Source organism: Oratosquilla oratoria, chromosome 2, assembly GCF_046742065.1.
Source record: "Oratosquilla oratoria isolate Oo_2021 chromosome 2, ASM4674206v1, whole genome shotgun sequence".
Lineage (NCBI taxonomy): Eukaryota > Metazoa > Arthropoda > Malacostraca > Stomatopoda > Squillidae > Oratosquilla > Oratosquilla oratoria.
This window is the reverse complement of record NC_134778.1, coordinates 27,802,648-27,827,465: the sequence shown is the minus strand read 5'-3', so window position 1 is coordinate 27,827,465 and position 24,818 is coordinate 27,802,648. Positions and strand designations below refer to the sequence as shown.

General features: G+C 40.6%; 2 protein-coding genes across 2 annotated transcripts in view; both read right to left on the bottom strand.

Moving 5' to 3' along the window:
* The window catches only part of LOC143037912 (syntenin-1-like), a 153,489-nt gene that overhangs the window by 111,528 nt on the left and 17,143 nt on the right, over positions 1-24,818 (bottom strand). The window contains exons 2-4 of the mRNA XM_076206578.1: positions 17,190-17,258; positions 15,836-15,973; positions 1,278-1,385 (exon numbers count right to left, since the gene is read on the bottom strand). Coding sequence (XP_076062693.1) covers positions 1,278-1,385; positions 15,836-15,973; positions 17,190-17,240 — 297 coding nt within the window. The 5' untranslated portion in view covers positions 17,241-17,258. The remainder of the gene's footprint in view (positions 1-1,277; positions 1,386-15,835; positions 15,974-17,189; positions 17,259-24,818) is intronic.
* LOC143037918 (uncharacterized) lies at positions 17,402-22,858 on the bottom strand. The gene is made up of 2 exons (XM_076206593.1): positions 20,291-22,858; positions 17,402-19,419 (listed from the first exon to the last, which is right to left on the bottom strand). The coding sequence occupies exon 1, from the start codon at positions 21,412-21,414 to the stop codon at positions 20,815-20,817; it is 600 nt and encodes a 199-aa protein (XP_076062708.1). The 5' UTR covers positions 21,415-22,858; the 3' UTR covers positions 17,402-19,419; positions 20,291-20,814.

The following is a 24,818-nucleotide window of genomic DNA, read 5'->3' as shown; positions in this document are numbered from 1 at the left end:
TGAGTCTCCACCACGGCCTCCAAGCAGGACCTGAACCTGCAGCACACGGCCTTCACGGTGTCCTTCGAGAGACCCCTGAATACCAGTTTGATCCTGGCAATCAGCTTGTCCTTGGTGTTGCAGGCGGTATGATTGGTGTTTATTCAACTGCACCCTACACATAATAGTTCATGGGGTTGCAATCATGTGAATTGGGGGGACAGATGTACAGGTGAAGTTGTAGAAGTTCTCATACAGCCCCTTCTGGGTTTTCCTGGAGGTATGACATGGAGCAGAGTCCTGCTGCAACATGTATGGTCTTCCTGCAGCTACTCTAGCCACCCAGTGCTTGACAACAGTGGACAGCAACTCGATTTAGCTATCTGAAGCGAGTCTTAGTCCCTCTTCAAAGATGTGGGGCAGCATGGCGTGGCCTTTGCCGAAAACACACCCAAAGACCATCACTGTTTGAGGGAAGTTGGTCTTCATGAAGTGCAGGACTTTGTGTGGACTGTAGGCTAGCCACCTCTTCTTCTGTGTGTTGTGCAACTGGTCCTGGCAGAAGTTCTCATCTGAGAAGAACCAGAGTATCCCCGGCTCGACTGGGTGTTTGACCTTGTTGAGGTATTTCTTTGCTTTCATAAAGTGGTTCTCTCAGGCCTTGGCAGTGAGTAGTTGGCCCTTGTGCCTCTTGTATGAGGAGTAGCAAAGATCCTCATTCAGCACTTTCTTTATAGTTGCCACTCTGACACCCATCTCTCTTGCCAAGGTCTGTATTGCCTTGCCTGGATCTTGAAGCCAGCCTGGAGACTGTCAGTCTATGGAAGTGAGGGGGTGAGGCAGGTTTTGATCATGCAGGATCTTCACAGGCTACCCATCACATTCCATATATTTATCCATCCATACATATACATACACAATAGCCGAGTTCAAATCGAAATGTGATAATTGGAAATCATATAGATTAAGATGGAACCATACATGAATTTGAGTCTAGGTACGTCAGGAAATTAGAGAATAGGAGACAGAACCCAAATGAGTGTTGCTCCTCTTCTGTATACTACAATTAGGTAAATACATGCACATATACTCATGGGCCAAGCTGGAACAATAAATGAATTCAAATCTAAATATGATTACTAGAAATCAAGGATATAGATTAAGTTTGAACTGTACATGAATTTGAGGCTGGATAGTTGGAGGAGATAAGACCCAATGAGTGTTACTCCTTTCCTGTATACTACGGTTAAGTAAATACATACATTAAGAACTTGTATGGAAACAAATCTGAAACTTACTGGTTGGGCTACAGCAACTGGCATGTACTCCGGCATGTTGGCTGCAAGGATCTCAGGAGTAAATTCAAGACCCATGTACTCTCCTAAGGCAGGATATAGATGGCTGAACTGAAAACAAGATAAAGGCCACATTTAATTCAACATTGAGAATAACCTAACATTTATTTAGAGGTATAATGAGGTATAAAGATGGTGTGTGGAACAAGAAGGACAGGAGGAAATAGACGGAAGGGTGGTGAATAGTGGGATGAGGAAACAAAGAAAGTCGTAGAAGAGAAGAAGTGAGCTTTCACAGATTGGTTACAAAATAGGACGAGGGAGTCGTATGAGAGGTACAAAGAAAAGAAAAGAGAAGTAAAGCAAAAGGTAAAGGAGGCAAAGAGGAGAGCAGATGTGAAATGGGGTAAGAGTATGACACAAAATTTTGAAAGTAATAAAAAGATGTTTTGGAAAGAAATTAACCTCTTCACTCCGGGGCACATCGCACGTCTGGCAGCATTAGCTGCCCGACGTGCGATGTTGCGTCATAATAATCGCATTATAAAAAATAAAGTCAGTGCTCAATCATTCGTTCTCTTTCACCCGTGTATTTTGATAACCATAGAAAATTGATGAAGCCAGTTTAGAGAGAATGGAAATTACGTAGGTACGACTACAATAAATATAATCAAGATGCCGATGTCGGCATCATCGAGTACCCACTTGCTCCTCATGCCGCCTACGTAGGCGTCACCATATCGAAGTGGTTAAGAGAGGAAGAGGAGGCGAATCAAGTAGAGAAGGAAAGGTAAAAGGTGCAGATGGAGAGATGATAATGGAAGAGAAGGCAGTAAGGGGAAGGTGGGCAGAGTATTTTAGGGAGTTGCTAAATGTGGAGGATAGGGAGGGAAAGATAGCTGCAGTGGGAAATGCTGAGAAAATGACCGTGATGAGTGAGGAAAATGGAGGAGAAATAAGGAAGGATGAAGTGAAGGCAGTTGTTAAGATGATGAAAGCAGGTAAGGCACCTGGTCTGAATGGATGCCATGCAGAATGTCTAAAAAAAAAGGAGGTACAGTGATGGTGGACTGGCTGGTGAGGTTATTTAATGTTTGCTGGAGAGAGGGTAGAGTGCCGGAGGACTGGAGGAGTGCTTGTATAGTTCCACTTTACAAGGGAAAAGGGGACAAGTGTGAATGTAGTAGTTTCAGAGGGATTAGCTTGTTAACCCTTTCCATACGGTGCCGCACACGTAGGCGACATGAGGAGCAAGTGGATTCGCGACGCTGCCATATCGGCGTCTTGATTATATTTATTGTAGTCGCCCGTGTTTTTACATTCTCTCTAATCTGCTCTTAATCCCATTCTCTGTGGTTTTCAAAATTCACGGGTGAAAGAGAGAACGATCGATATAAGCCGTGACTATATTTTATGATGCGAGTATTATTACGACACGTCGTACGGCTGGCATTGGCTGCTGCCCGCGAGATTTAAGTCCCGTAGTGAAGTGGTTAAGAGTAGTTGGGAAGGCTTATGGGAGATCTTGATTGAGAGGATTAGGAGAGGAACAGAGGGAGTAATTGGTGAGGAACAGTGTGGATTTAGGACGGGTAGAGGTTGTGTAGATCAGATCTTTGTGGTAAGACAGATATGTGAGAAAGCTATAGGAAAGGGGAAGGATGTTTTTTGGGCCTTTATGGACCTGGAAAAGGCTTACGACAGGGTAGACAGAAAGGCACTGTGGGAGGTTTTGCAGATATACGGGATAGGAGGAAAGCTTCTATGAGTTGTCAAGAGTTTTTATGAGAGTAGTAGAGCTTGTGTCAGGATTAGAAATGGAGAGAGTGAGTAGTTCAAGGTAAAGGTGGGACTTCGTCAAGGATGCGTTATGTCACCCTGGCTGTTCAACTTATACATGGATGGGGTAGTGCAAGAGGTAAATGCAAGGGTAGTGGGTCAGGGATTGGAGATAGTTAAAGAAAATGGAGAAAAGTGGGAGGTAAGCCAGCTGTTGTTTGCGGACGACACTGCGCTTGTGGCAGGATCGGAGGAGGGATTGAGGAAGTTGGTGACAGAGTTTGGGAGAGTGTGTGATAGAAGAAAGCTGAAGATAAATGTGGGTAAAAGTAAGGTGATGAGATGTACAAGGGGTGAAAGTGGCAGCAGATTGGAAGTGAGCATTAAGGGAGAACAACTGGAGGAAGTGGATAGTTTTAGATACTTGGGTGCAAATGTGGCAGGAAAAGGTGGAGTGAAGGTGGAGGTAGAATGTAGATTGAGAGAAGCGAGTAAATGCCTTGGTGGATTTAAAAGTGTAATGAGGAATAGACACTGGGAATGGATGCTAAGAGGAGACTATATGAAGGAGTGATTGTGCCAACAGCACTGTATGGGGCAGAAACATGGAACATAAGAGAGGAAGAGAGAAGGAGTTTTAAGGGGGGCCACCCCGGTGAATTTTTCATGAATATTTTTAAAGTTTCACTTTTCACTTTTATCGGCTCAAGATGTCAGTCCTACCCGAAACTATCACTTGAAGTTTTTTTCTGAAAAATATTTTTTCCCCCCCCTCAGATGCCATTTTTAAATAACCCGGGGTGTTGCGTCATAGCCTGACGCGTGCGCTAGAAAATGAGGTATCATTCAATGCTTATAACTATGTAGAACTATCATTAAAAAAAAAAAATTCTTTATATAAATTTCGACAAATGGCATCTCTTCCCCGCATGCGTGTGGTAAATCCTAGCTACTCACGTCCAGTACATACAGAGACATTACAGATAATGAAATGCTGCATTCCTGTAATATTTCTTTTATATTCGTCTTGCAAGATGACTTACAAACGTAAGCTTACGTTATCGAGGATATCCAACTTCAAGAAGAGTAAAGGGCATCAAGACTCTTCAGATCAAGGAGAAATTAGCGAAGAAATTAGCAGAGATGAAGGGGAGAGAGCGTGTTATCGCCATCCGGCTTATCACCTCCTCCTCCGCCACCACTCCCACCCACGCCACAACAGCAGTCACACCCCCTTTCTCTTCATTCTCCAAGTCAACAATATATACACAATCATATGTGAAAATTTCATGCCAATCAGATGAATACACATGGCAGGAAAAGGAAAAAACTGAAAAAAAAAACTTTAGAAGCCGATATCTCGAAATGTTTTTTGAACTTCAAATATTTTCACAAAATCGGTAAAAACTCTGATCAACTTATGTTAGGTATCAATTTATACTTCAACAAAAATAGAATTTTTTGTTGGAATTAGATTTTTCAATTTGTCAAAAAAAAAAAAAAACGGGATTCAGGAGACAAAACAAAAAATTGAAAATAAAATCCAACAAAATGTAGATATATAAACAAAGTTTTTATGATAATTTCTTCAAAGCAATTAAGTGAAAAATGAATCTTGTGAAACAAAAAAAAAATAAAAACACGTTTTTTTTTGTAGCCACTACCATTCATCAAAATTTCATGAAATTTACAAAATAGCATCTCTTTATACCAACAAACAACATATTAAAATTTCAAAGCAATTGGATGAACCAGAAGCGAGATATGAGCCCAAGGATTTTTCGGGGGTGGCCCCCCTTAATGTGTTTGAGATGAGGTGTCTGAGAAGTATGATGGGGGTTACTAGGCTGGATAGAGTGAGAAATGAGGAGGTGAGGAGGAGAACAGGGGTGGAAAGGGAGTTGGGAGATAGGGTTGATGAAAGAGTATTAGGATGGTTTGGACACATGGAAATAATGAGTGAAGAAAGACTAGTAAAGGAGGTATGGAAGGCAGATGTGGAGGGAGTGAACATGAGGGGACGTCCTAGGATGAGGTGGATGGATGGGGTGAAGGGGGCTTTGGGGAAGAGGGGAATGTCTGTTGAGGAAGGATGGGAGAGGACAGAAGACAGGGGTGAATGGAGAATGGTTGTATATGGATGATGTTGTGATGCATGAGGTGGAATGGGCAGCGGGATGGGGGTGAGGTAGGATGCGTGAGCAAATTTGACTCAGCCCGAAGGGATTTCTCCCCATCTTCTCCTTTTATTGCATGGGGGTACGGAGAGGGGGGGTCGCCGATTTAATGAAGCGGCCTTGCTGTGGATGTGCTGTGTCTTGCGACACTGCTTCTGACCCAGGGCAGTGGACAAGGTGCAGGGATGACCCGTCATCCAGGAGGTGGAATGGGTGGGAATGGGGATGGAATGGGTGGGAATGAATTTATGCCTTTTCCTTTTTGCCTACCTCCCTTGTATGGTGGAAAAAGCCTTGGTATATGTATGTATGTATAATGATGATCAGTCACAGCACAATCACCAGGGATTCTAACACAGATTATTTTGTTAGAAAGTATCAACTACTTTTTGGAATGGGTGTATGCCTTAGTTGGCTACCTCCCTTATAAGGGAGAAGAGGCCCTTGGTGTGTATTCACCTAGTTATATTTGATGGGAAAGTAATATAAAGATGTTTTGTAAAGAAATTATGAGAGGAAGAGGAGGCGAATCAAGTAGAGAAGAAAAAAAAGAAAGGTGCAGATGGAGAGATGATAATGGAAGACAAGGCAGTAAGGGGAAGATGGGCACAGTATCTTAGGGAGTTGCTAAATGTGATGGAGGATAGGGAGGGAAAGATAGTTGCAGTGGAAAGCACTAAGAAAATGACCATGATGAGTGAGGAAAATGGAGGAGAAACAAGGAAGGATGAAGTGAAGGCAGTTGTTAAGATGATGAAAGCAGGTAAGGCACCTGGTCTGGATGGATGTCATGCAGAATGTCTAAATAAAGGAGGTACAGTGATGGTGGACTGGCTGGTGAGGTTATTTAATGTTTGCTGGAGAGAGGGTAGAGTGCTGGAGGACTGGAGGAGTGCCTGTATAGTTCCCCTTTACAAGGTATAGGGGCCAAGTGAGAGTGTAGTAGTTTCAGAGGGATTAGTTTGTTAAGTGTAGTTAGGAAGGCTTATGGGAGGATCTTGACAGGATTAGGAGAGGAACAGAGGGAGTAATTGGTGAGGAACAGTGTGGATTTAGGACAGGTAGAGGTTGTGTAGATCAGATTTTTGTGGTAAGACGGATATGTGAGAAAGCTATAGGAAAAGGTAAGGATGTTTTTTTGGTTTTTATGGATCTGGAAAAGGTTTATGACAGGGTTGACAGGAAGGCACTGTGGGAGGTTTTGCGGATATACGGGATAGGAGGAAAGCTTCTATGAGCTGCCACGAGTTTTTATAAGAGTATTAGAGCATGTGTCAGGATTAGAAATGGAGCGCGAGTGGTTCAAACCATTCACTCACTCCATTTCTAATCCTAACACAAGGTCTACTACACTCGTAAAAACTCTTGACTGCTCTTAACAGCTTTTCTCCTATCCCATATATCTGCAATACCTCCCACAGTGCCTTCCTGACTACCCTGTCGTAAGCCTTTTCCAGATCCATAAAAGCCCAAAAAACATCCTTACCTTTTCCTATAGCTTTCTCACATACCTGTCTTGCCACAAAAAATCTGATCTACACAACCCCTACCTGTCCTAAACCCACACTGTTCCTCACCAATTACTCCCTCTGTCCCTCTCCTAATCCTCTCAATCAAGACCCTCCCATAAGCCTTCCCAACTACACTCAACAAGCTCATCCCTCTGAAACTACTACACACACTTGTCCCCCTTTCCCTTGTAAAGGGGAACTGTACAGGCACCCCTCCAATCCTCCGGCACTCTACCCTCTCTTAAACAAACATTAAATAACCTCAACAGTCAGTCCACCATAACTGTACCTCCTTTTTTCATGCATTCTGCATAGCATTCATCCAACCCAGGTGCCTTAACTGCTCTCATCATCTTAACAGCTGCTTTCACTTCATCCTTCCTTATTTCTCCTCCATTTTCCTCACTCATCACTCTTTTTCTTAGTGCTTCCCACTGCAACTACCTTTCCCTCCCTATCCTCCTTCACATTTAGCAACTCCCTAAAATACTCTGCCCACCTTCCTCTCACTGCCTTCTCTTCCATTATCATCTCTCCATCTGCACCTTTCTTTTTTTTCTTCTCTACTTGATTCGCCTCCTCTTCCTCTTTTAATTTCCTTCCAAAACATCTTTATATTACTTTCAAAATTTTCTGTTATACTCTTACCCCATTTCACATCTGCTCTCCTCTTTGCTTCATTTATCTTATGCTTAACTTCCCTTCTCTTTACTTTGTACCTCTCATACAATTCCTTTGTCCTAATTTGTAGCCAATCTATGAATGTCTGCTTCTCTTCTACACCCTTCTTTGCTTCCTCATCCCACCACTCACTACCCTTCCTTCTATTTCCTCCTGCCCTCCTAGTTCCACACACCATCTTTGCACACCTTATGACTCCCTCCTTGAACCATCCCCATTCCTCCATTCCCAGTTCAACTCCATCCTTTACTCACTCCCACTCCTCCCTCAGCTTCTTATACTCATTTTCCTTTTTTTTTCTTTCTCTCATTTAAGCAGTTCACTCTAAGTACCTCCCTACCTTCTGCCCTTTTCCTCTTTCTCCACTCTCAATCTACCTTCTACTAGAAAATGATCTGATATTCCCCCAGTCTCTCCCCTTAGGACATGTACATCCTTAACTCTTCCTACCATACTCCTGGTCACCACTATATAGTCCATTAATGCTCTATCTACCATGCTTCCATCCACCACCCTCTCCCATGTGTACTTATGCTTGACTTTCTTCCTAAACACTGTATTTGCTATCATCAACTCTCTTTCAAGACACATCTCCACCATCAATTCTCCACTACGATTTTTACCTGGAACTCCATACTTCCCAATCACTCTGTCTATTGGTTCATTTTATACCCTAGCATTAAGGTCTCCCAATACAACTACATTGAGATTTCTTCCTAATCCCTCTATGCACTCCTTTATATCTACCCAAAAAGCCTCCCTTTCCTCTACGCTCTTCTCACTACCACTTACAAAAACCCACATCTCCCTTTCCAGGGAACATAGAGGGAAATAATAGCAACTATCAGGAAAAGATAGTTACACTTTGTAGGACAAGTCATAAGTAAACAATTAGAACATACGTGCCTCATGGGAAAAAAAGAAGGAAAGAGGGCCAGAAGAAGACCATGCAGAAAATATGTAGATGGGTTAAGGACATCTGTAGGAGAAGAAATAACAAATGCCATCTTGTTAAGAAGAGCCATGTGCAGACAGGAGTGGAGCTCCATGGTGGCCAATGTCCAAGTGGATATGGCACCCTGGTGAGGTGAGGAGAGGTGATTCACAAATGAAAATACACAAAATTAGGATGAAGGAAAGGGAGAAAGATCCATTGAAAGAAATAATTGTGACACAGAAATCAGGGACCAAATAAACCTTGATGTCAGAAAATCACATGGCCCAGATGGAATTGCAAATTGGATACTAAATGTATAGATGAACTAATGGACAAAATATATAAGATAATAGATTGCTCAAAGAAGGAAAGGTACCACAAGATTGGAAAAATGCAAATTGTGTGCCATTATATAAAGGGGGAGATAAAGAAGAGCCAAAAAACTATAGACCAATCTCCCTTACAAGCACAATAGCTAAAATATGTGAAAAAGTTATCAAAAGTAGATGAACCATCTGGAAGGAAACAATGTATTGAATCCAAAACAATTTGGCTTTAGACAAGGAGGATCATGTGCCACAAACTTGATTTGTTTTTACATACATATACCATGTAGTGGTATTGGGAGACCTTAATGCTAGGGTAGGAAATGAACCAATAGATGGAGTGATTGGGAAGTGTGGAGTTCCAGGAAAGAATCGTAGAGGAGAGTTGATGGTGGAGATGTGTCTAGGAGACGATGATAGCAAATACAGTGTTTAGGATGAAAGTCAGGTATAAGTATGCATGGGAGAGGGTGGTGGATGAACAGTAATAGTGTTAATGGACTATATAGTAGTAAATAGGAGTATAGTAGGAAGAGTTAAGGAGAGAGTGGGGGAATATCAGATCATTTTCTGGAAGGTGAGAGTGGAGGATAGATGGAGAAAGAGGAAAAGGACAAAAGGTAGGGTGGTGCTTAGATTGACTGCTTAAATGAGAAAGAAAAGGAGTACAAGAAGAAGCTGAGAGAGGAGTGGGAGGGAGTGAAGGGAGTAGAACTAGGAGTGGAGGAGGAATGGGGATGGTTCAAGGAGGGAGTCATAAGGTGTGTAAAGATGGTGTGTGGAACAAGGAGGATGGGAGAAAACAGGAAGGGTAGTGAGTGGTGGGATGATGAAACAAAGAAGGTTGTAGAAGAGAAGAAGCGAGCTTTCACAGATTGGTTACAAAATAGGATGAGGGAATCATATGAGAGGTACAAAGAAAAGAGAAGTAAAGCATAAGATAAAGGAGGCAATGAGGAGAGCAGATGTGAAATGGGGTAAGAGTATGACACAAAATTTTGATAGTAATAAAAAGATGTTTTGGAAAGAAATTAAGAGGACGAAGAGGCGAATCAAGTAGGGAAGAAAAGGTAAAAGGTGCAGATGGAGAGATAATAATGAAAGAGAAGGCAGTAAAAGGAAGATGGGCAGAGTATTTTAGGGAGTTGCTAAATGTGGAGGAGGATAGGGAGGGAAAGGTAGTTCCAGTAGGAAGCACTAAGAAAATGACCATGATGAGTGAGTAAAGTGGAGAAACAAGGAAAGATGAAGTGAAGGCAGTTGTTAACCTCTTCACTCCGGGCCAAAATCTCGCGGGCAGCATTAGCTGTCAGACGTACGATGCGTCGTAATAATACTCGCATCATAAAATATAGTCACCGCTTATATCGATTGTTCTCTCTTTCACCCGTGAATTTTGATAACCATAGAAAATGTGATGAAGACAGTTTAGAGAGTATGTCATTACGCAGGGGCAACTACAATAAATATAATCAAGACGCCGATATGGCAGCCTCGCGTATCCACTTGCTCCTCATGTCGCCTACGTATGCGGCACCGTATGGAAGGGGTTAAGATGATGAGAGCAGGTAAGGCACCTGGGTTGGATGGATATCATGCAGAATGTCTGAAAAAAGGGGGTACAGTGATGGACTGGCTGGTGAGATTATCTAATGTTTGTTTAAGAGAGGGTAGAGTGCCGGAGGACTGGAGGAGTGCCTGTATAGTTCCGCTTTACAAGGGAAAGGGGGACAAGTGTGAGTGTAGTAGTTTCAGAGGGATGAGCTTGTTGAGTGTAGTTGGGAAGGCTTATGGGAGGGTCTTCGTTGAGAGGATTAGGAGAGGAATAGAGGGAGTAATTGGTGAGGAACAATGTGGTTTTAGGACAGGTAGGGGTTGTGTAGATCAGACTTTTGTGGCAAGACAGATATGTGAGAAAGCTATAGGAAAAGGTAAGGATGTTTTTTGGTCTTTTATGGATCTGGAAAAGGCTTATGATAGGGTAGACAGAAAGGCACTGTGGGAGGTATTGCAGATATATGGGATAGGGGGAAAGCTTTTAGGAGCTGTCAAGAGTTTTTAAGAGAATAGTAGAGCGTGTGTTAGGATTAGAAATGGAGAGGGCAAGTGGTTTGAGGTAAAAGGTGGGACTTTGTCAGGGATGTGTTATGTTGCCCTGGCTGTTCAATTTATACATGGATAGGGTGGTGCCAGAGGTAAATGTTAGGCTCGTGGGTCAGAGACTGGAGTTGGTTAAAGAAAATTGAAAAAAGTGGGAGATGAGCCAGATGTTGTTGCTGATGACACTGCACTTGTAGCAGGATCAGAGGAGAGATTGAGGAAATTAGTAAGAGTTTGGGAAGGTGTGTAAAAGAAGGAAGTTGAAGATGAATGTGGGTAAAAGTATGGTGATGAGATGTACAGGGGGAGAAATTGGCAGCAGACTGAAAATGAGTATTAAGGGAGAGAGAGACTAGAGGAAGTGGATAGTTTTAGGTACTTGGTGCCTGAGAAGTATGATAGGGGTTACTAGGTTGGATAGAGTGAAAAAAGAGGTGAGGAGAACAGGGATGGAAAGGGAGTTGGGAAATAGGGTTGATGAAAGAGTATTGGGGTGGTTTGGACACATGGAAAGAATGAGTGTAGAAAGACTAGTAAAAGAGGTGTGGAAGGCAGAGGTAGGAGTGAACATGAGTGGTCGACCTAGGATGAGGTGAATGGATGGGGTAAAAGGGGTTTTGGGAAAGAGGGGAATGTTGGTTGGGGAAGGATGTGAGAGGACAGAAGACGGGTGAATGGAGAATGGTTGTATATGGATGATGCTGTGATGCATGAGGTGGAATGGGTGGGGGATGGGGGGGTAAGGGTGTACCGTATTTTTCGGACTATAGCCCGCACCGTTATATGACCCGCACCTCCTTACACCTTAGTGAAAATCCACACAAGACCCGCACCGCTGTATGACCCGCAGTCATATGGCGTGCGCGGCGTGCGTGGCCACAGGCACAGCTCACGGCGGTTGTTGTTATGGCCGGCCGTTGACGTGGTGATCAAAGTAATTTAAAAGTTGAGGCTTTTTCTAAATTTTCTGTTTCATCAATGCTTATGTGATTTATAAAATTAAAAAAAGATATAAGTTTTCCGATATTAGCAAGTTTCTTGGTGATATCTTGCTTTTCAGGATTCATCACAATTTGGTTTCTGAAGCTGCCACTAGATGTAGTGGTAGCTTCGATGAAAGAGGGGTGATCTCGAAAGTGTGCAACTGATCTTACGATGCCTTTGGGATGGGTCGAAGAGGCGGCATTGCGATTCATGATCATGATACTAGTATTCCTCCAGTCCTATTTATTTCTGATTGTGATGAAGATGAAGAATAACCAACAAATTACATTTCAATATATTATAATGCACTTATATATATATATATATTACAAAGAACCTTAATAAATTTGTGTAAATAATGCCATAAAACCCTGTTTGATTGTTTACCGGTAATTAATCAATTGGTTTATAAATGCCATACAAACACTGGTAATTAATTTTTAAACCAAACAATTTCCAATGGTTAGTTTTCAATAGAATAGAACAATAATAGAGCACATTACTGAACTGTTATGAACAGAGTCAATGGAGCACATCGTTATTAGAAAAAAAAAAGTGATCACAGACGACAGTCAATGTTTATGAAGGCATATCATCGCTCACGAAGCCATCGAATTCCTCATCTCTGTATCGTCATGCAAGAGGTTGTGATATAAATCGGCCAATTCTGATGCAGTAACCTCATCCGTTTCCATTTCGATTTCGGATTCGTCCGATTCCTTTTCCGAGTCGTAGCATGCATCGAACATTGCAGGATGGCACATTTCTGATTTACGGAAACCGTTCTGAATTGTCGATTCTTTAATTTTCTTCCATGCTTGAACGACCCACATGTAATGCACAAATTTAGCATTAAGGAATCAGGTACAGTTTGTAATTTGTAATTGTGAAAATGGCCGCCCTCTTGTTTTTGTTTGATCGCGACACACGATGTTGGTGTTGGTACCGGTCACTTGTATTGTGTTCATGCTGTTTAGTTAAGCGTTTTATTTGTGATAATGCCTTTATTAATAACAAGAGCATGTAAAGCGGGTAAGACAAATCCTACCTTCTCTTTGTCGTTTGTCTCGATCGTACGCGCTGTATTATGACTTTAATCAACTTTCATACGACGAATCCGGTCGGTCCCCCCGCAAATCCCCGATCCGAGAGGGCACCCAGCTAAACTAATCGTTCATTTTTTTTTTTTTTTGACTGCGTAAGAGGGCAATTTCTAACCAGAATCCACAGATGACCCGCACCTTTATATGACCCGCACCCCCGAAATTTGGCCCCTTTCTGAGGCAAAAAGCCGCGGGTCATACACCGAAAAATACGGTATGTGTGAGAAATAATTTGATGCAGCCCGAAGGGATTTCTCCCTGTCTTCTCCTTTTCTGCATGAGGGAATAGAGGGGGGGTTACAGACTTAATGAAGCGGCCTTGCTGTGGATGTGCTGAGTCTTGTGACACCGCTTCTGACCCAGGGCAGTGGGTGAGATGCAGGGATGACCTGTCATCCAGGAGGTGCCAAGATAAGAGGGAGGGAAGAAGGTGGAGAGGAGTGGAGTATGATAGGGATGGAATGGGTGGGTGTGGTTTTTATGCCTTTGTTTTTTGGCTACCTCCCTTATAAGGGGAAAAAAGCTTTTGGTATATATGATTTGTTTTTATTAAGGTTAATAGATATAATGCAAGAAAGGGACGGATAGGCAGATTGTGCTTTCCTGGATTTACAAAAAGCATTTGACAAAGTACCACACAAAAAGCTATTAAGAAAACTCAAAACAACAGGTGTACAAGGAAAGTTATTGAAATGGATGGAAGATCTCTTGCATGGGAGAAAGAAGATGGCACCAACTCTTTCAAAATTGACATACGAACAAAGATTGTCTAAACTGGAATTACAATCCCTGGAACAAAGAAGAGAAAGAGAAGATCTATTGGCCATTTACAGAATCATGAAAGGTATGGAAGTCCTTGACAGTGAAGACTTGTTAAAGTGGGATAAAAGAAACAAGAGGACATGAAAAAACTCAAAAAGGATAGTTATAAAAATATTTTGGAAAAAAGTGGTGGATGTCTGGAACAAATTGCAAGAAACAATAGTGTGTGCACAAACCATACAAGAATTTAAGAACAAACTAGATGCTGAGATACAAAGACAGGTTACTACAAGTATAGCTCCCCTTCCTGTATAATACAACTAGGGTTTTTTACCCCCTTACAAGGGAGGTAGCCGAAGCCAAAGCACAAATCCATTCACACTCATTTCATCCCCATATACTTCACTCCCATTCACCACCCCTCCCTCCCCCTCTTTTCTTGGCTCCTCCTTGGCTTTCTCTCCTACCTGCCTCTGAGTGTTCCCACTTGAGTCATAAAACATGACAAAAACGGGATGGGGATAGGACTAGGCATCCTACTCTCTGTAGCCCCAAAGGGGACTTTCCTAAAAAAGGCAAAGGTGTGTAAGCAACCTTAACCTCTTCACTCCGGGGCACATCGCACGTCTGGCAGCATTAGCTGCCCGACGTGTGATGTTGCGTCATAATAATCGCATTATAAAAAATAAAGTCAGTGCTCAATCGTTCGTTCTCTTTCACCCGTGTATTTTGGTAACCATAGAAAATTGATAAAGCCAGTTTAGAGAGAATGGAAATTATGTAAGTATGACTACAATAAATATAATCAAGATGGCGACGTCGGCATCATCGAGTACCCACTTGCTCCTCATGCCGCCTACTTAGGCATCACCGTATGGAAGTGGTTAATGTGCAAGCATGTATATTTTCCTGACTGCAGAACTGTCGGTTGATGGCAGATTGCTGATGAGTGAGGAAGTGAGTGCCATTGAACAATGCTACTGCATAATATTTTGTGTAAAGCTTAGCAATTCTTAAGTGGAAACAATCCATAAGATCCAATAGGCCTTCTGGGATGAAGTAACTGCCACCACATAGATAAAGGAGTAGTACAACTGTTTCAAAGATGGCCACACATCAGTGGTGAGTGAAGCACGCTCTGGTAGGCCCTCAACATCCCGAAATGAGTGTGTCATTAATCCACTGAGGCCTTTGGTGATGAAGGATAGCTGACTCATGATCAGAGAGTTTACAGATAAGGTGGGCATCAACACTGGATCTGTTCATTTCATTATGAAGGATGATTTGGGCTTCAGGAGAATCTCAGCAAAGCTTGTACCAAAGCTACTAATGCTTGAGCAAAAGAAACTCCATTTGGAGATTGCACAGGACAATCTGGAGACTATGAACAGTGATCCTAACTTCAACACAGTGATCACTGGTGATGAGTATGACCCAGAAACCAAGTTGCAGTCATCACAATGGAAACATCCAACATCCCTAAGGCCAAGAAAAACAAGGGAAGTCCACAACAATATCAAAGTCATGCTGACCTTCTTCTTCACTGGTGTAGTTCATCCCAAATATGCACCACATGGCAAAACTATCACCAAAGAGAATTACCAAGAGGTTCTGCATCATCTTTGTGATGCTGTGTGATGCAAGCGACCAGACCTGTGGGCAGTGGGCAACTGGCAGATCCATCATGATAATGCACCTACCCATTCTTCACATTTGATACAGAGTTTCCTGGCCAAACACAATACACCTATGCTTCATCAGGCCCCCTATTTTCCTGCCATGGCTCCGTGTGGCTTCTGGCTTTTCCCCAAGCTGAAAATGCCCCTGAAAGAGACCAGATTTTGGTCTAGATAAATCATGTGGAATGTGGCTGACCAACTGCATCCATTCTGAAAGTGGCAGGACCATTGGGGGAAAGGTGTGGCTGCCCAAGGGGACTACTTTGAAGGAAACTAGGGTAAGTTTGTTGTGTCTAGATAGAAGTTTTTTCTTATGAATAAAGGTCATACTTTTTTAACAGACCTCATAAGTGAAACTTTGAACTGGATTGTAAAATTATGGTGATCAAAGACAATTGAAATAATGAACTGGATATTGATAAGGAAGGAGATGGTAGCAATAACTTAAGATTTAAGAGTGAATCAAGTATTTTAGACCACCCACAGCCATTACTGGAATTGATGAACAAGATGTTAATTTACCTTATCATTAGCATGAGGTGGCTGCAATGGGTATGGAAAGGGTGCTGTAGGTGGTGCTGTAGGTCCGGGTTCACTCATCTCCATTGCTGGGAGTGCTGCTCCTTGTCTTGCTAACTCACTCATCAGCTGGGTCTGTGCCTACAAAATATACATGCACTAGTGTTAAGAACCTAAACATCTTTTCATTGTCATTTGTAACATGTTCTACAGACTGAAAATGTATCAGATACTGCTGAAAGCTATAGATTTTTGAGGGATTTTTCCATACTTTACAGTGAACACCATGCATGAACAGATGACCCAAATAAATCAGTCAATCAACCCATTGCACTAGATCCATCTTGCTGGCTTCTAGGTAATTGGGAAATGCCACTGAATTCACCCATAAATCACACAAGATATTGCTTGGGTGAGGCAGTATAGGAGTGTTCAGCGTCTTCTGTGTGACTTGTGTCTGAGCCAGTTTTTCAGTACAGGCAGTTCTTAATTTATGCGAGTTAACTTCTTCCATACAATGATACCTACATAGGTGTCATGAGGCCCGAGTAGATAGATGAGGATGCTGGGGTTGGTGTCCTGATTATATTTTATCAATTTTTTTACATAATGCCTCATGGTCCCTACATATCACAAATTAAGAACTACTTGTACTCTGATGCCTGCTCTCCCACACCTTCTAGCCAGAGACATTGAAACCAACCTGGGATATTACACATGTCCAAAATGTACAAAACCAATAAAGGAAGAAGTGCAGATGTATAGGACAGGAGGAAGTTTGTTGATAGCAATTAAAAGCTTTTAGTTGAGTAATAGAAGTTGTGTGAGGATATGGAATGGATAGAATGAGTAATCTGAGGTGAAGGTGGAGATGAACCAATGTTGTGTAAGGTCACCATGGTTGTTCAACTTGTACATGAATAGGGTGGTGCACGTGGTAAATACAAGGGTGATGGGAAGAGGTTTGCAGCTGGTGAAAATGGAAGTAGGAGGTGAGCCAGCTGTCATCTGTGGATGATACTGCTTGTAGTAGAGTCTGAGGAGTGACTGGAGCAGTAGTGGTGGAGTTTGGGAGGGCATGCAAAAAGATGAAAGTAAATATGAGCAGAAACAAGATGATGTAATGTACAAAGGTAGTAGCAAGCTGAAGAGAGGCTGGAGAAATGGAGAACTTATGAATTTAGTCACATGTAACAGGGAATGAATGGGTACAGAGATGAATTACAGAGGAAAGGAAGCAAGTAAATGGTTTCTTATAATTATGTTAAATTGTACCTCAGATATTTGCTCCTTTACTAACACAAAAAAGTAATACTGAAAAAAGCTGTAACTAAGAACATTAGGATTAGATACTTACCTGACCCAGCTGATCCACCTTCATATCTTCCAAAGATGGGTACAGGCTCATGGTTGTTTGGGCGAGGTTCTGCAAGATCAATGTCTTAGTAATATGAAGTTTTCCATAATATAAATTACTCCACATTCATTATGATTCTAATGAAGTAAAAGGGCTTTACTGATGAAGAATACATAATTACCTTTACACGAGTAGCAGACTCGTCACTAGTGTAAAAGAACAAAGTCAGTTCATAAGCATATGATGAAATCACTCCCGGTCCCCTCATATGGGGAACCAACTCCACAATATTTATGCAGTCAATACTTTAGGGGCTTTATTGACATACCTATGAATCAGTCACATTGCATTCTTTTATGACTGGAAACTACTCCACTCGTTAATGAACGCTGACCAATCTATGCTCTTCTCCATCCTGCTATCCTCCTTAAATCTCATTTTTATCATCTCTATAACTCCACCCCTTTGGTGTGATACTGTCCTAGAGTATAGAAGCTCTGGTTATAGACAGCAACATACCAATGGATTCACCATATGGTCTGGCACAGTTTAAGTGGAGAAAAAAAAAAATACATATATATATTTACTTGCCCTTGCCCAATACCTAGATGCTTTATCCTTTCCCAAATGTAATGGGGAGAGGTAGGGTATAAAAGTACAGTACTAAAACAAATGATTTCCTACAGAAAATGCTCATACCAGCTAGATTCAAATTATGGATGGTTGGAATGCATTACTGCCAACTACTTATCAGCAGTTCTATCCTTATGGGCCTAATTTTGATACTGTACAGAAAGGGGATAACACAACAGGGGAATAATCTCCAGTCATGAGATTGCCATGTATTTACCTAATGGTATTAACCTAGCTGTAGTGTACAGGATATGAGTTATGCTCACAGGACATTCCCAATATTCAATTGTGTCCTTGAATTGTCCCATATGGTGAGTTATACTATTCCTTTATTCAAACTATTCCATAAATCAAGAATTTTGTAAGGAAAACTATATTTCTTAATGTCCTTCAAACCGAAACAAGAACTCTGTATGGAAAACTATTGACTAGATAAATATTTCTTAATATCCTTCAAATGTCTAGTAATTTTGAAATTCCTTGCCACACTAAACAAGCTTTTTGTCAAGCATGTCCAACCTTTCATGACTCTCAACACAGCTATCAAATCTTTCCTTTAGTGGTGATGTTCCACAATATTCAACTCTCTTTGTATGCTTTTATCAGCAAGATCTGGAATTGTTTTAATTGTTGCTCTACGAATCTTTTCTAGTCATATATTTCTTTTTGTGTGGTGCATACTCCACCTATAGTTAAAAAGGTTTTGGTGTTCATAAAGTAGAACACTAATGTTCACCATATTTTAATTATTTTTTTGATGTGCATTCCTAGTGACAAATTTTCCATAACCATCATTCCTGAGTCTCTTTCATCCTTTTTGTAATTTTACCATTATTACCTTTCTAATTATTGTTATGTATGGATGATATTTTGACAGCACAAAGGGATTTCCCCCTCCTTTATTTCCTGCATGAGGGGATGGGGGGTTGCTGTGTGACGCAGCCTTACTGTGGATGTGCTGTGTCTTACTGCACTGTTTCTGACCCAGGCAGTGGGCAGGACAGGGATGATATTTCATCAACGAGTAATTAAGAAGGAAACAAGGGTGGTAGATGGGAGTGCATGAGTGACCTTGACTTGCCTACCTCTGTTATAAAGGGGAATAAACCTTGGTATACAGATAAAGCATCATTCATTATATACATCAGTGATGACCTATTTACTTACACCCATTTCCAATATACATGTTAGAGTGTTCATTTGTTGTTATTTGGCTGAGGGCAGCCATATTGAATTTGTGTGTGGTTTAGTGAATAGACACCAGGTGACAGTGTTGTTGAATTGCTATGTGGAGTGCTGGGTCGCCAGTGTAAAGGAAAAGGTGGCTGGAGCAGGGTTGGAGAAAAGAATGATTGGGGCTAATACTGGTAGTAGTGTGTGACAATGGCCTCTTCTAAGTGCCTTCCTAAGTTTGATAATGAATCTGAATACGAAAATTGGAAAAGGATACAAGCATATGGAGCGAGTTAACTGATTTAGCTAAAACCAGGGATCCAGAATGTGATGCTGGCTTCACCGTATAGCAGTAAAACCGCTTTAAAACTTCATCAATTTGGCCATCCAGGTGTGGAGATATTAATAAGGATACTGCAAAATGCTGAAATGTTGGAGAGGGACATGGAGAAACATATTAGAAATGTTATTGAAAATTGTGAAGTGTGTATAAAGTATAAATGCCCAAAACCTTGACCAGTTGTTAGTGTGCAGAAGGCAGAGAAAATTAATGAAATAATTGCAATGGACCTGAAACAAGTATGGCAACATCTGTTTCTTGTCATTGTAGATCTTGCTACAAGATATTGTGTGGCATCAGCCATCACCAACAAGTCTAAGACAGTGGTTGGCAACATCTTCAGAGATTGTATTTCATTGTTTGGTGCTCCAAGGAAACTTCTTTCTGACAATGGACTTTAATTTAATAATAGTGATATGAGAGCTTGGCAATCTGTTTGGTGTTAAAATTTTAACCACTCCTGCTGCAGAAAGTCCATGGAGCAATGGCACATGTGAACGACTGAATGCTATAATTTGTGACAGTGCTAAAAGTGTTTGAGGGTATGAAGTGTGATATCGATGTAGCCTTGGCTAGGATGGTGTCAGACCATAATGCATTGGCAAATAATTTTGGCTTTAGCCCAAACCAATTAGTATTTTATTTCAATCTTGCAGTGCCATCTGTCACCAGTAGCTCCTTGCCTGCTCTGGAGTCAGTTTTCAGTCTCTGGCTTGGATATTGTGTGACAAAACTTGAATGCTCTACACTCAGCTTGAAGGGAGTACCTCAAGAACAAATCTAGTGAAAGGATCAAGAAAGCCTTGTGTCATAATGTGCGTACATCAGAGATAAATGACCTTCACAATGGTGATGAGGTGTACTTTAACCCATACAGTGTCTGAGCCATTTTTTTTATTGCTTAAATCAACTCAAAATTATGTAAAACCAACAAATCTTGCTTATTTTGATTCACCTTAGCCTAGAAGTGGAGAAACTGGGTTGATTTTTTCGAGATATGCGTGCAAAAGTTTGGTAGAACATCTGCAGACTTTCTTTTGCTCTTCATGCAGGTTGAATGAGGTCGTATTCCTCGGGGAAACTTCATTAGAATTTCAGAGAGTGAAGGAATTTGACATTTATGATGTTTCAAGTCAATGTACAGTCTGACACTTATGGAAAAAGGGTTTATAAATAGTTTTTGTGGAGTTTTTGGCAAATATTGATCACTTATGTGGTAAATTGATTTTTCGGTATATATCTTTTTTATATAATTTCATGGAGGATAGGCGATTGTAGTGTTTCTTATTGTTTTGGTAAATATTTTAGTAAACATCCATCACACCATCATTGCCAGGCCAAATTTTGTATTATGCATTTATTAAAAAAATTGGCAGTGCGAAATTGCCTAACTGTCAAAGTACAGCTTCACCTCCTCATACTTCGTTTTGTACACCAGTCGCCTAAATTACATCCTAAAGGCCGATTTTATACCCCAAGTTACCCCCGAAAAAATGCTGTTGGGGTTGCCATTTTTGTCAATAAATAAAAAAAATTGGGTGTCTTATGGCCAATGGATAGGGCTACTTGGTCATTATCACAGATTTGACCCTTGATGTAATGCCTATTTTGGGCAAATTTTTTAATTTGTGGCATACAATGTATGCCGCTGACACTGTAGGGGTTAAGTTTAATTGTGATCAGCGACAATATGGTCTGGGCATAGTTATTGGCAGGGATGGCAAGCAGGTTCTGGTTTGTCATAGGTGTTTGCATTAGAGCCCATATTTGCCAATTATCTAAACTTCCCTTGAGGTCTCTAAACAGATTGTCCTCAGACTTGTAGACCTCAAACAGATTGTCCTCAGACTTGTAGTCCTCAAACTGATTGTCCTCAGACTTGTAGTCCTCAAACTGATTGTCCTCAGACTTGTAGTCCTCAAACAGATTGTCCTCAGACTTGTGGTTCTCAAACAGATTGTCCTCAGATTTGTGGTGGATCATCTGTTGGCGCTCAGGAAACATTGAGGAATATGGAGGGCATATGTGATCAGGAGGTGGATAAGGATTCAGAGGGGTTTGCTTCATCTGCAATGACATCAGAAAACACTGAGGAAATAGATGATAAGTGGTGAGGTACAGGAGATACAAGGACAAAATGATATTGTTAGCAACTCTGATTTGCCAGAGAACTCTCAAAGAGAAACAAGGCTATTTAAACTGTTAGTGGGGGCAAAGGATCCAAAGACTGAATGAAAAAAAGTGGTGAGCACATGTCTGATAGAATAGTGAGCAGAGGGGGTAAAAAGCTAAAGGAAAATATAAAAGTTGGTTCAACTTCCAAAAAGATTCTGGTGGGAGTGAAGAGTGTGTGGATTTTTTGGAAGTTGCAGAATTGAAAGTGGTCCCTGATGAAGTGGAGATGTTCGTGTTCTATTCAAATGAAGAAGTGATAAGAGCAAAGGAGCTGGATTAAAAAAAAAAAAAAAAAAAAAAAGTTTATAAGGAGGTGGAGGATAGAAGACAGGAATTTATATCTGTGCGGTGAGTTATCACAGAAAAGGTGAAAGATGGAAGCCAATCAAGACGTGCCTTGCAGCGAGGGGTTTTGAGGACGCATCTGTTTTTTGGAAGGACTCTCCAGCTTGTTCTAAAGAATCTATCTGATTGACTCTGGCAATGGCTTCTGCATATGATTGGGAGTGTCACAGCCTGGATGTGAAGTCAGTTTACCTTCAGGGCAACTGCATAGAGTGAGAGGTTTACTTGCATCCTTCCTCAGAATATTATAGTGGTCAGCTTTAGAGGCTGAAAAAGACAGTGTACAGTCTATGTGATGCAGTGAGAGCGAGGTACTTGTGTGTCAAGAGTCAGCTACTATCTCTGTCAGCTCAGGTGTGTCCACTGGTATTATGGTGGTGAACTTCATGGTATCATGTGTGTATATGTGGATGATTTTCTCTGGATGGGCACTGGGGTGTTCCAGGAGCAGGTTATTGATGTTCTTCAAGGATAATTCTGTATTGAGAGAATGGCATCATCTACTTTCAAGTACATAGGTTTGGAAGTGGACACTACAGCTGAAGGTATAATGGTTGGCCAGTATAACTATGCCAGTCTGCTCACACCACTGAGTTTAGAATGTTGCACATTGGATGAAAAGAAGGAATTCTGTGCTCTGATTGGTCAACTGAGCTGGATAACTACACAAATGAGACCTGACATTGCCTTTGATGTGTGTGAACTGAGCAGACATTGTAAAAATACCACAGTGGCTGATGCCGAGACTCAACAAATTTATCAACAGAGTTGTGGGTGACCATTTTTGCTTGCTGTTTAGAAAGATGTCAGCTGTGGAGGACTGTATAACCGAGTGCTTCTCAGATACCTCCTTTGGGAACCTATCTGATGGTGGCTCCCAGGGAGGGTTTGTGATTTTTCTCATGGATGGATAAGGAAGATGCCAGATTTATCAGCAATTGAGGAAATTACGCTGTGGTGAAATCCACATTGTCTGCAGGGGAGAACAATTCCAGATTTACAATAGTTGCCCAGTGGGATCCTTTGGAGTAACTCATGGTTGCTTACAGACAAAATTCATCCAAGATGTTAAAAAAAAAAAAAAAAAAAAGTATATATATATATATATATATATATATATATATTATATATATATATATATATATATATACAGGTAGTCGTCGACTTACAATAGAGTTCGGTTCCGACAGACAGGTCGTAAGCCGATCTGGATGCAAGTCGGACTTTATATATATATATATATATATATATATAGTATATATTACCCTTTATATATATATATTATCCTTGAAATAATTTTTTTTTTTACTATATATATATATATATTGTATATCATATTTAATCTACTGAAATAATCTTAGCATCTTTGAATTATGTTGTATAGTATTTTTTAACCTTTTTATAATTTTATCCGATTTTCTTTGGGAAACGTAGCCTAGGCATACTGAATAAAATCCTATCATCTTTGACCTATGATATCTAATACTGTATTTTTTAACCTTTTTATTATTTTACCATCAGACTTTCTTTAGGAAATGTATGCATACTGAATAAAATCTTATTATCTTTGAGCTACGTTGTTTAATATTCATTAACTTTTATATAATTTTCGTTAGGAAACATAGCCTAGGCATACTGAATAAAGTCCTGTCATCTTTGACCTACAAATACTGTTGAGGATGACAAACTTTCATCACTTGTATCAGTGTTCAGTTATAAAAAGAAGTGTGTTCGTATTTTGTTTATGGAGTTTGTAATTATTTTGTTACGGTGTAGAAAATATTATGTACATTTTGGATGTGTAACTGTACACATCATAGACTTCAGTTTTTTTTTGTTTTTTTTTGTTAATACCCAATAATGCCGTGTGGCGCTGTTCATTCGGAGAGTGAGAAATATACATAAACATCATCCAGCAGCCAGTTGTGTTCATCACCCCCTCTATTGTATGCCTGTATTACCCCATCAGGATGACTTCAGCCACAACAAAATACTTTTTTGTTGGTTACATTAAAATCATTGCAAGGCAAAATTTGGAAAAAATTGATTTCAAAACACATTCTTTTCGTTTATGTACTGTACCGAAAATATTGTTATCGACAACAGACTAGGCACAAACAAAGTTTACTGTTACATTCTATTAATCGCAAAACATAAAAAATACAAAATGCTGTACCGAACATATTGTTACCGACAACAGACTAGGCATAAAAAAGTTTCCATTACATTTTATTAATTGCAAAACATATAAAAATACAAAATGCAAGGCAAAATTAGAATTTTTATTTTATTTCAAAACACATTCTTTTCGTTTACGTACTGTACCGAACATATTGTTATCGACAACAAACTAGCCTAGGCATAAACAAATTTATACCGTTACATTCTAATAATTGCAAAACATATAAAAATACAAAATGCAATGCAAAATTAGGAAACATTTTACTTCAAACAACCAAAATGAAAGAATATTTAGCTGGCTGGGATGCTGACGCTGCCGGCAGCCTGCTAAAACTATCGTACTCGCATCGTGCGGCGTAATTGTACTGTACTGCCAGGCATAACATTGCAATTATATTACTCTATTAAATGTTAAATATTATTGCACTATCTCGGGGTTGTAATGTCGATCAGTCGTAAGTCGACGACTACCTGTATAAAGTGGCTAAGATTTTTCCTTGTAGCTGTATTTGCCTCAACATGAGCATGTTTTATATATGTATAGCGAGTCCTCCTTATACGGTAATTCTTTATTCAGTAAATTCACAGTTATGGTATTTGGTAATTACTACCCTTGATTCTATTCATGTAAGAAAAACTCACAGATACGGTATCCGCTCGTGTTTTATTTACACCATACCGTAGTGCCACCACAACAATCAGTTTCTTCCGCGTTTCCCTTTAAACACAAGTTAAATCCTTACGGTGTGTTTTTTGTGGATGTTATCATGACGCAGCGACAC